The sequence below is a fragment of the Marmota marmota genome, unplaced genomic scaffold, assembly GCF_001458135.2.
Source record: "Marmota marmota marmota unplaced genomic scaffold, marMar, whole genome shotgun sequence".
Taxonomy (NCBI): Eukaryota; Metazoa; Chordata; class Mammalia; order Rodentia; family Sciuridae; genus Marmota; species Marmota marmota.
In genome coordinates this window covers 6,310,379-6,322,595 of record NW_026000249.1, presented here as the reverse complement: position 1 = coordinate 6,322,595, position 12,217 = coordinate 6,310,379, and the positions used below count along the sequence as shown (strand labels likewise).

Here is a 12,217-nt window from a genome sequence, read left to right as displayed (position 1 = left end):
TTTTTTTTTTTTTTTTTTTTTTTTTTTTTTTGTAGATGGACACAACACAATGCCTTTTTTTTTTTTTTATGTGGTGCGAGAATTGAACCCGGGTCCCGCCCATGCTATGTGAGCGCTCTACCGCTGAGCCACAATCCCAGCCCTGTCCCTTTTCTCTTGCTGGCCCCTCTGCTTTGGGCATTCTTCTCCCTGGCAGGACTTGGTAGAACACAGCATAAATGCTCCTTCTCATTTGAACTGCAAGACACTTTGTTCAGCAAGCTGTTTTGTGAGTTTACCAATGTGCTTGGAGATGAACTTGGACTGGGGGAGAGCGCTCTGATTCAAACTCAATTCTTTTGAATCCACAGTTCTCTCTACTACATTGAAACTGGCTCTTTGTTGCAGTCTGACTGGCCTTGGGTGCCTCATTAATGAACTTCCTAAGGAGGAAGGCTCAGAAGTATATGTCTCAGAAGTATTTTTCTTCTGGGCTGAGGGTATGCCTCAGTGGTACAGAGAATGCTTGCCTATTATGCCCAAGGCCTTGGGTTCCATTCTCCCACACCAGACAAAATAAGGAAGTGATGGCTGTAGAGGGCCCTTTTGTGGGGCAGGCAGTGGGGGAGGAAACATTGATTAGGACAGCCACACAGGGGATTCTGGGATGATTGGCAAAAAGTTGTGTTTATTTGTTTTGTAGTACTGAGATTTGAACTCAGGAGGAGCTCTACCACTGAGCCACATCCTCAGCCCCTTTTTAAAAATTTTAAATATATGTTCCATTGTTCTCTCAGTATCCCAGAGAAGAAAGTTTGCTATTTCTTTGTTCCCTCACTATCCCCAGCAAGGGGGGAGGAGAGTTTGCCCAAGGATCTCGGACATCTAGAGTCATTCCTGTGAAGTTATAAGAATACCTTAGGGGCCTGGTGCTCCGTGGTAGAGTGCTTGCCTAGCATGTGAAAGGCCCTGCTTTGGATCCCCAACCCCACAAAACCAACCAAACAAAAAGAAAATACCTTAGACAAATGCCTTCTTAGCTAATAGGATAAGTAAGACCAGAAATATGAGCTTCTGCTTTAAAAATGAATATAATAGTTCTAAGGAATATAGTTCTTCCTAGCAAGAATGAAATTGAAAACGTTTTGAAATGAATACATTTCTTTCTTTGGCTAAGAAGCATTGTTCTTTAAGTGACTAGCATTTTTCTTTATATATCTTTATAAGATGCTTCCTCTTTGTGGGTATTAGCAATGATTTGGCTTTCAGATGTTTTCAGATACTTTGGAACTTTCTACAAATAGTTGCCTAAGTGACAAAAAAGGGTTAGTGAAAAAAAAATTAATGTTCTAAAATTATATCCACTATAAAAGATTCAGTGATAATTTGCCGGCAGCAAAATAACCGGGGGGTGACAAGCAACTTTCCTGATTGATACAGCAGGAGTGGGAGCCGTTTATTGTAGGACAGGAGGGGTATATATACATTCCACACAGCTTATCTTAATTAACAAACTAGATACAGCAGTCAACCAATAAGGAATCTCCACACTTAATGGCTCGCTGGCGTTACTTCACGAACCACTCCCTCTGCAAAATGCCAGGCGCCATCCTGACTTGTTTATAGACCCTAACAATAATTGTACTAGGCTTTTTAAAAAGAGCAGTGTACTCAATGTATTTAAAGATAATGAAAATAAGACTGATTTGTTTTTCTTTACAGTAGACATGAAAATAATGTTTACGATTTTTGTGAATCTTAAATACAGCACCACAGCTTGTTTAAAACATTTCTAAAAAACAGCTTTATTGAGATATAATTCACATCCCATCAATTCATCTGTTAGTGTACAATTCACTGGATTTTATTGTATTCTTATTTTATTGCAACCATTACCACTGTCAATTTTAGAATAGTTTCATCACCTCTACTAGACAACCTGAACCCCCTTGTCATCACCACCCCTACTCTTATCAGCCTCTGGCAGCCACTGATCCACTTTCTGTCTATAGATTTGCCCATTCTGGATATTTCATATAAATGGAACCATATGCTAGATCTTCTTTTGTGTCTGGCTCTTTCAATTACAATGTATTCACGATACATCCACAGTATAGCATGTATCATTCCTTTTAATGGCTGAATAATATTCCATTCTATGGATACATAACATTTTGTTTATTCATTCATCAGCTTATAGACATTTGGGTTTTCAGGCAATAATTTGTTGAATTTTGTTGCCTTATATTTAGATTGTGCTTCTTAGTTTGCAAAAGGCAAGTGATATGTGAACCTATGGTCCTCAAAAAGCATAAGATTTTGCCTTCCCACCTGTGTGAGACTGGCTTACATGGGTCTCCAGAAAAGATTATGTTGGGGATAAGAATATGAACACTGTGCATAGCTCTATTAGGTATCATAAACATATAAAAACAAATAGCACCATGGTGTTTTATGGGCTTCCCCTGCCTCCAGTTGGCATATTTCATTTGTGGCATCTTATTATTTTTTCATAAGCTGACACATTTCTCTTGTAGGACCTCCCCCACTCCCAATTTGGCACATTTCCTTGGGTAGGCATTTTTTCCAGTAAGCACATTTTTACAAGGACGGTATGAGCAAAATACATTTGCCTACATTGCTTGTAGAAATGTAGAACAGTTTTGATGGAAAGCTTTTTGAGGCTTTTTTTAAAATTAAAATTTGATTTATGGGGGGCTGGGGTTGTGGCTCAGTGATAGAGCACTTGCCTAGCATGTGTGAGGCACTGGGTTTGATCCTCAGCACCACATAAAAATAAGTAAATAAGATAAAGATATTAAAATTTTTTATTTATAGGCCAGTACTTACAATGTTGTGGATTAAATGAAAAAAAATAAGGAAAGAAAAGAGTTGTTTAGTAAAAGAGACTGCCTTAAGATAGAACCAGAGCCTGAAGAGGTTACTGGACATAAAGGGTGGATTACCAGAGTGATTCTATTTTTATGTTCAGGAGTAATTCCTACTTTGTTCAGTCATCTGTTAGTCCCTTAAGGGTTATGAAAACATGAAGTCACTTTTTCTGAGGTGGAGATGATAAGTATAAATTGATTTGAACAAAAGTATTGGTAGTTATCATTTGCTTTGTTTATAAGAAATGTGTTCCTGGAAGCTCACTCCTGTTCTGTGTTCCATTTGTGTGTTTTTGTCTTTGTTTGCAAAGCCTTTTTCTTATAAAAAGATTAATGACAGTGTGTGTGGAATTGTCAAAGCTGGCTTAAGGGCCTTTAGAAATTAGGTATTTTAGCTGTGTATGGTGGTGAACATCTGTAATCCCAGGTACTCAGGAGGCTGAGGCAGGAGGGTTGCAAGTTCAAGACCAGTCTGGGCAACTTAGTGAGACCCTGTCTCAAAATGAAATTTAATAGAAAGGCTGGGGGTACAGCTCAGTGGTAAAGCACTTGCTTAGCATGTGCTAGGTTCTGGGTTCAACCCCCGGTACTGAAAACAAACAAACAAAAAGGAATCAGGTAATTTTCTAAATGTATATGTATGACCCTTTACCTAAGTTGGTATATCCATGATCTTTTCTAAACTTTATATTATGTTTGGTTTTTACATAGTCTTATTGTAGCATATCTTTTTCATATGATGGAGTTCATGTCCATTATTTGGGCATATACTATTTTCATGTATTGGGAATTGAATCAAGGGCCTTGCACATACTAGGCAAGTGCTGTACCACTGAGCCACATAGCAAGTCCTCTTTTTTTGTATGTAATGGAGGCTTGCTATGTTGCCCAGGCTGGCCTGCAATGCATGGGGCCCAAGTGGTCCTCCTGCATAAGCCTCCTGAGTAGCTGGGATTTCAGATGTGTGCCTAGCTCTGGGCATATAGTATTTAATTGAGTTAAGGACTCCTAACTTGCTGATTCATTTCCTGTTGATAAAGATTTCAGATTGGTTCCAGCATTTTATTAGAAAAACGCTGATTCAAACATCTCAACATGGTGTTTTTGTTCCTTTGAATGTTTCCTTAAGCTAGATTTCCAGGAGTTGGATTATTAGGTTGAAAGGTATGAACACTTTTATGACTGGTCATTCTGCCAGATTGTTTGAAAGAAGGGGCGAGTCAGTTCCTAATGACGTTAACTGTGCTAAGGTGCTTGCTTTGCCTAGTCTTTCTTGGGTCATTAATATTTTTCTTCCTGTTCTGTTAGCAAGAGCAAAAGGAGCCCTTTATGATTGTGCTTTATCTTGCTTTTCTTTTCATTGCCACAGAGTGAAACTTTATACCCTCAAATGTTGGTTTACTCATGTGTAGACTGCCCAGGTCTAGGGTCTTCATCAGCACTTAAACATGGCAAGGGAGAGATCTACTTGCCCAAAGCCCATTATCTAAATCACCTAAACCTGGGATTTACTACCCAGGGTGGTAAACATTTTTGGCTCTGAGGCTATTGTGGTGTGAGAGCAGCCATAGATGATTTGTAAATGAATGAGCATGGTTATGTGTCAATAAAACTTTATTTATGACCACTGACATTTAATGTCTAATTTTCTGGATTGTTTGACGTTTTCCAACTATTTGAAATGTAAAAACTATTCTTAGTTCAAGGGCCAAACAAAAACAGGGGAATTGTATTTGGTGGTGGGCTGGGCCATAGGTTGCTGAATCCTGGTCTAAACAAGAACCAGCACATGGTGAAGGACAGCAAGGTTACTGCTTGTCTATTCACCAGCATAAATATTCCGTTTAGTGACAGAGAATAAGACAAGAGGGCTTCCAGAAACCATTTGATCCAAAAATCTTTATATTTTGGCTGAGCAAGTAGAAAGTTGAGAAGGGGCACCTGATGGTTGGAAGAGTCAAGAACAGGACTCAGGATACTGTGTCCCATTCGTTTCTAGCTTTCCACTGAGCCACACCTCTTGGCTCCACAGTCCCACCATTATAATCACTCTCCAAAATGTAACTCTTTTTTTTTTTTTTTTTTATGAGAGAGAGAGAGAGAGAGAGAGAAATTTTTTTTTTAAAATATTCATTTTTTAGTTTTTGGTCCAAAATGTAACTCTTAACATGCATGTCTTACAATTGTTAGACTCGCTGAATGCCCTCCTCTTTATTGCATAGATATTATACCACAATTAAAACAACATTTTATCTGGGCCGGATGCAGTGGTGCATGCCTATAATCTCAAAGACTTGGGAGACTGAGGCAGGAGGATTATAAATTCAAAGCCAGCCTCAGCAATTTAGCGAGACCCTGTCTGAAAGTAAAAAATAAAAAGGGCTGGGGATGTAGCTTAGTGGTTAAGTGCCCCTGGGTTGAATCTCCAGTACCCCCCTCCAAAAGAAAAAGAAAGAAAAAAAAAAGAAAAAGAAAGAAAGGCAAAACCCCCCACATTTTATCAGGGAATTTAGGCACTAGGACCTGTCTTCTTATAGTGACACCAGTAGTCGATTGATTCATTAGATAATTTTTGAAAAGTGGGGAGAATGGCACAGAGCAGTTCATTATGAACTGGGATACTTTGAAGAATAAGAAATCAAGATGGAGGGGCTTAGGCTCAGGTGAGAGGAACTGGAGGTGCACTGAGGAACTTGGTTTTTAAACTTCATCATTTTTGCTTGTGGCTCTCAACTGAGCACAAGAAATGGGAACATAGTAAAGCACAAAGAAATTTAGGCAAGGTTCAGAGTTCATTCAGGGCATGTTTGACAGTATGTTTGATGGTGCCTCCGAAATGTTACAGACCTCAGTCTTCATTTGTTCTAGAAAGAACATGGCTTCTGGACCATTCAGTTAAAAGGTTTGAATACTGCACAATCTGGTTTATGTGCATTAAGTATGGATGCTGGTTAACATCAACCTAACTTAAGCTCCCAAATACTTATGCCCTCCAAACTAACACCCAAATGCTAGGGTCTCTTTAACCTTTAGAATAGGGGACTGTCATGGGGTGGAAGGGCGCAGAGAGGTATAGAGAGGGCCTAAGGGCTCTGGGGGCCATAGGAGGGCCACTCCTTGAGTGCAGTGCTGGGTTATGGGGTCTTTAAAAGCGAGGTGGACGCCATTTTCCCCTTCATGGGTGTCCAGTGCAGTTTATGCAACTGGAGACTAAGACCTGATGATTTTCTGTCAGAGTTCTGAGAAGGTGGTCCGTATCTTCAGGGCAGACACCCAGGACCAGGCAGAAACTTGACGTAGGCAGGTGACAGCTAGCAAAAGGGGACAAGGAGAGTTCTTCAGGGTGATACCAGCAGGAGTATGACACCAGCAAAGCCATCTGGACAAGGCATGTGTCAATCAAATGCTTTAAGAAAAGACTTCATTCGTTTCAGGAACCTCCTCTGCATTTCCTCATTTTAAGGAGAAGAACTTGACTAAAATGGTTGATTCTGCTTTACTATAAGAAAAAAAAGGTTTTCTTTCTTAAAGAACAGAGGCAAGAGCCAATTAGGAAGGTATTGCATGAGTCCCAGTGTTAAGGGTCTGGGGAACATTCATGGCACTGGAAAGGCAAAGTGGTCAAATCTAACATTTGAAAGAGCTGAAAGAAATGTGGTTAGGTAGAACATATTTTCAGGGGCTAGAAAAGTTACTTTTGCTTTCTTTCCTCTTATCAAAGCACTGCTACAGATAAACTGCTTTGAATTTCTAGTGTGATTAGAAAGTTAAAACACACATACACACTCACACACACACATAACCTTTGCCTGGTTATTGAGGTGGTTTACAAAATGGTTTAGATGCCCATGCTATGGTGATTTGTCACCGTGCTGACACATGAATTAGGAACGAGTGTGGTGAGACCTGTGAGAGACTATGCACAGACCCCAGGCCCACCCCACAGAGTGGTTCTCTTCCTTGCTTCTTGCCTTTTCCTGGGGAAACCATTTGCTAAAGTGTATTTCTTAATATGGAGGCTCAGGGGTCTGGGACAGAGCTCCTTTGAGCCTACTGGTAGGTGATATTTATGTCCCCCTGACCAGATTGGCACTTCCTAATCAATTCACCAATGGCAACTAGTACAGTGGTTCTGAGTTCAGCCCCTGAGGCCACATTGCTTACCAGAGGTCTCTTGGGCCCAGTTCTCGGTCACTGGCTGTGCATAGCTACTTACTCTTACTGCACCTCAGTTTCTGCATCTGAAAAATGGGATAACAAGAGTGCCTGCCTCACTGAGGTTCTTGTGAGTGTTAACGTGTGAATCCTTATACTGTTGTCTGGCACAGAGAAGGCACAACTCTTATGTGGCCGATGGGGGATGGTAAATGTGAAGGACTTATATTGACCTGTGATCCTCTCAAAGCTCAGGGCGAACTTGCTTATAATCTGGCACTAAGGGGATCAGTCAGGTTGGGAGTGTAGCTCAGTGATAAGTGCTTGCCTAGCATGTGTGAGGCCCTGGGTTTGGTACCCAGGACCACAAAAAAGAGGGGAGGTTATCCTAAGGTCGTGGGAGGGGAGAAGTGAGTGGTGTGAGGAGGGGCACAGGGATCCCCTGAGTTTTGCAGGTTCTCTCTCTTCCCTCTATTCCTATCTCTTGGCTCCCCTTCTTGCCAATATACCCTATCAGAAGAATTAATAAAAGCTAAGAAAAGAGATGCTAAATATGAGTTAAGAATACTAAGCCAGGTGTGGTGGTGCATGCCTGTAATTCCAGCGACTTGGGAGGCTGAGGCAGGAGGATCTTCAGTTCAAGGCCAGCCTCAAAAATTTAGCAAGGCGCTAACCAACTCAGTGAGACCCTGTCTCTAAATAAAGTACAAAAAAGGGCTGGGGTTGTGACTCAGTGGTTAAGCACCTCTGGATTCAATTCCTGGTACCAAAAGAAAAAAAAATTATCCATCTGCCAACACTTTGCAAATCAAATACACCAAATACCTGCACCTAAGGCAGCCTCTTAGGATCTCTGAATTAGACACACAGCAGCAAATTCTTGCAGGTGAATAGAAAGTTCCTAAAATGCCTAATTGCATAGGGCATTATTTTGGGCAGTCCTGAAAGAGAATTGAATTAAGACACTGGATGAAGCAGTCACAAGATGCTTATGCAACTTGGTAATGAAGCCCATTAGGTAGTGATTTTGTCTTTTGTAGAGGACATGGGTTATTTCCCCGCAGCCTCTCTGGAAACAGGAAATGTGGAACCAGTTGAAAGATGGCTCAGAAGGTGTAGATGGGAATTGACAACATGTGGGTGACAGCTCCAAGGGCATGAATGTGGGAGAGGAAGTGGGGGATTCTGTCTTGGGCAGGGGGCCTTTGTTAAAGATGAAGAGCAGGTAAATGGGCAAGGGATCCCAGAGGGGGTGGGGATGTCACTCAGATTGCACCTGCAGAAAGCAGTACTGTAACATAACAGGGAAAAAAGCCAGGGGTAAGAGTGAAGCTATATAACTTGCATTTTTAAAAATTTTAATTATAGTAAAATTTACTATATTAACTTTTTTTTTGTTTGTACTGGGGATTGAGCCTAGGGGTGCTTTACACTGAACCATATCCCCAGTCCATTTTAAATTATTTTTTTATTTTTGAGACATGGCCTCTTCACTAAGTTGCTAAGGCTGGCTTTGAACTTGTGATCCTCGTGCCTCAGCTTCCCAAGCTGCTGGGATTACCAGCATGTGCCATCATTCCTGGTGCTATACCACATTTGTTTATCCATTCATCCATGATGGACATTTGGACTGTTTCCACTTCTAAATTTGCACAGCTTTTTCTTGGGAAAAATTTTAGTTCTTAAAAGGAGATAGCATTGGGTGTCGTGGTGCACACCTGTCTTCCAGGTAACTCCGGAGGCTGAAGTAGGAGGATCACAAGTTCAAAGCCAGCCTCAGCAACTTAGTGAGGCTCTAAGCAACTTAGTGAGATTCTGTCTTAAAATAAAATATAAAGAGGCTGGGGATGTGGCTCAGTGGTTAAATGCCCCTGGGTTCAATCCCTGGTACCAAAATAAATAAATAAATAAATAAATAACTAAATAAATAAATAAATAAAAAGGGCTGGGATGTGGCTCAGTGGTAAGTACCTTTGGAGTCAATCCCTGGCACCCCCACCTCCAAATAAAAATAAAAAAATAAAAAGGAGAGAGCAATAAATTAGGTTGAGTTGCTTAGGATTACTAACATGAGGGTGAGGATAGGCAGGGCCATTAATGTGTTAAAAATATATTAAGTATTGAGACAGATGCTAGCCAGTAGTAAATTAGAGAAAAAGATGGTATATATAGTTTGGCAAAGTGCTTTTGTTTCTGATAACCCTCTTATGCACATCATTGGTGTCTTGCTGCCTGCGTTGGGAGCATTTTAGAGGTCCTAAGGCTTCTATCAATTGTCTTTCTCTAAAGCCTTGCTGACACTTCTTAAGTGAACCTTAAGCTTATGTGCAGTTAATCTCTGCTGTACTTTATTTTGTCTCCAAAAAGACTGGGAGAGAAGACTATGTCATTTTGTTGAGATTTTCCCCCCACGCCTAGGGACATTGTATGGCACTTGAGCTCAACAAATCTGTCTGTAGGACCACTCATAACAACATGGTGTATTGTTATCTACTTCTGCTAGATGCTTTTGAGTGTGTGTGGTGCTAGGGATCAAACTCAGGGCCTTGCAAATACTTTAGGCAAGTGCTCTACCATTGAGCAGCACCCCAGCCCAGAAGCCAAATTTTAGGGTCAAAGGTAACTATATATTTTTAAAAATAAGATCTCTTTCTTTTTTAAAATTTTTTTTTAGTATTCGATGGACCTTTATTTTATTTTATTTATGTGTGGTGCTGAGACTCAAACTCAGTGCCTCACACATGCTAGGCAAGCTGTGCTACCACTAAGCCACAGGATAAGTATGTTTCTAATGTGGGGTATAGACTAATGTGGCCAGTACTGTGTGAAAACACAGAAGTGGCTGGTGTTGGGGAGAAAGCATTGGGCCAGATGTGCCGAGGCCTCTGCTCCAGAATCGACTGTGCTGTCCAGAAGGGCAGGATGGGGTAGGGGGAGGTTGGGGCAAGTCCTTTGCTTTCATTTTGTTCTTTTATAAGATGAGCCTTGTGGTGAGTGCACACAGAAGCAATGGTATGGAGGTTACTCGATTTTTCAGTCCTTCAGGCAGGTGTATTAAAGGAGGATCCATGGTCGATCCTCTAGGATCTGCCGGATTCCATGGTGGGCTTGTATCCTGGCATTGTACAGGCTTCCCTGATGTAATGCAGTGGTGATGGTTTACTTAATAACTGTTTCAGGGTTTTGAGGAGGGGGTGAGTGGGCATGGGGGCAGGAAAGATGGTGGAATGAGATGGACATCATTACCCTAGGTACATGTATGACTGCACATATGGTGAGACACTACATCATGTATAACCAGAGAAATGAAAAGTTGTGCTGCAATTGTGTACTATAGTGAATCAAAATGCATCCTGCTGTCATATATACCTAATTAAAATAAATTAATTAATTAAAAAAAGAACTGTTTCAGGGTTTTGAATTAGCTAACACCATCTTCCACTAGAAGAGAAGAAAATCTAGATTCCTACTTAGAGTGTGATCATTTGGGGGCTTCTGCTAGAGATCACAGAGGCTTCTTTCACACATGTGCCAATGAATGTGCTTCTGAAGCTGATTACACCAATGTTAATCTCACTGTTGTATCTCTACAGGGAAACTTTATGGCAATGTTCCTTTTATAGAAGAAAGACACAGACATCGGTATGAGGTATGCCTTTCACACAGAATCACTATGGAATGTGGATGCTTAGTGTGAAGAACCCCAGTGATTATAAGCAGGCCCTCTGGAGAAAGTTTCTAGCCCCATAGCATCCAGAGGGCCAGGGAAGACATGCCAGATTTCCCACAGCTTTCAGATGAGGTGGGTGGGGGTAGGAGAGTCTTCTCTCCTTGGCTTTCCAGAGGCAAAAGCTTTCAGTGTCTGCACACGGGCATATCAGGGTTCTCTGTTAACTCCAACCACCATCTTCCAGAGCAAGATAAGCCCTGCATTCCCCTTCCTTAACCCCTGCCCTTTATTTTCCAGGTTTGAGAAAATGGCAGTAGCTCCAAAGAGAGACCAAATGCCTCTTGGGATAGGGATGAGTTCCTACATATTATATGGTGGATTCTAGATTTAGGAAACCTCTTTGGCAGCTTACATTGAGCTTGACGTTTAGTGTCACATGGTTAAGAGTGGTTAGGAGTTGAGATTGCCACATGAGAAGCACAGGTGCCCAGAACTGCAGATTGTCTGTACCAAAATTAATTAATATATCAATTATGATGCTTTTGGTTGTAATGAACAGAAATCTCTATTAGTCATTCAAATAAGTCTAAACAATAATGAAATTTATTATCTCAAGTAACAGGTAGTCCAGAGCCTGGGTAGACTCCAGGCATGGAATAGTTAGGGCTTCTGTCACCTCTGTGGTTTTCTTTGCCCTACCCTTTTCTGTGTGTGTCTGCTTTGCCCTCTGACTAGTCTCTCTCACAGTTGCAGAATGGCTGCCGGCAGCAACTGAGGTGACATGCAGTTTTTCTTCAGTCTGATTGGGTTACCTTAGTTTACTTTACCAGTCTGTGTATTAGTAACCATTTTAACCTTTTGGTGGGTTTAAATCTGGGTTTTGTTTGTTTGTTTTTTTGGTACTACAGATTGAACCCAGGGATGCTTAACCACTAAGCTGACAAGGTATTAGTTAAGTTGCATAGGGTCTTGCTAAATTGCCCAGTCTGGCCTTGAACTTGTGATCCTCCTGCCTCAGCCTCCCAAGTTGCTGGGATTATAGGAGTGCACAACTGCACCTGGCTTAAACCTGGGTTTTTTGCAACATTCATCTACCAAGAGGGATTGGTTTATCTTATTTGGTTTAGACCAATTGAGGTCAACCTCTGAAGTGGGACAGACAGAGTTCCAAGTCCAAGGAAAAGAACAGTTTCAATCCTCAAACAAATTTATTCTTTGGAGAAAGATAGGTAAGTACACACCACTCAAGGAAGAAGCAAGTACAGGTTGTAACTAGCTAGTCTCAAAGTTCCAAGTCAGAATATCTGTGTCATAGTTCTACTTTTTTGAATCTCATCTTTGGGTGATAGAAGGTGGACCTCTCACATTGAAGTGATGGGTTTAGACTTAATGTCTTAAGTTCATTATGAGTTTAAAATTAGGCTTTGGCATCCCTTTATGTTCAAAACTCTAGAAAAACTAGGGATAACAGGAACATACCTCAATATTGTAAAAGCAATCTATGCTAAGCCTCAGGCTAGCA

At 41.0% G+C, this 12,217-nt stretch overlaps 1 protein-coding gene across 3 annotated transcripts in view; it reads left to right on the top strand.

The window, feature by feature from the left end:
* The window catches only part of Ctps2 (CTP synthase 2), a 94,759-nt gene that overhangs the window by 62,704 nt on the left and 19,838 nt on the right, over nt 1-12,217 (top strand). For all 3 annotated transcript variants that reach the window (XM_015488058.2, XM_015488057.2, XM_048796521.1), the window contains one exon: nt 10,619-10,674. In XM_015488058.2, coding sequence (XP_015343544.1) covers nt 10,619-10,674 — 56 coding nt within the window. The remainder of the gene's footprint in view (nt 1-10,618; nt 10,675-12,217) is intronic.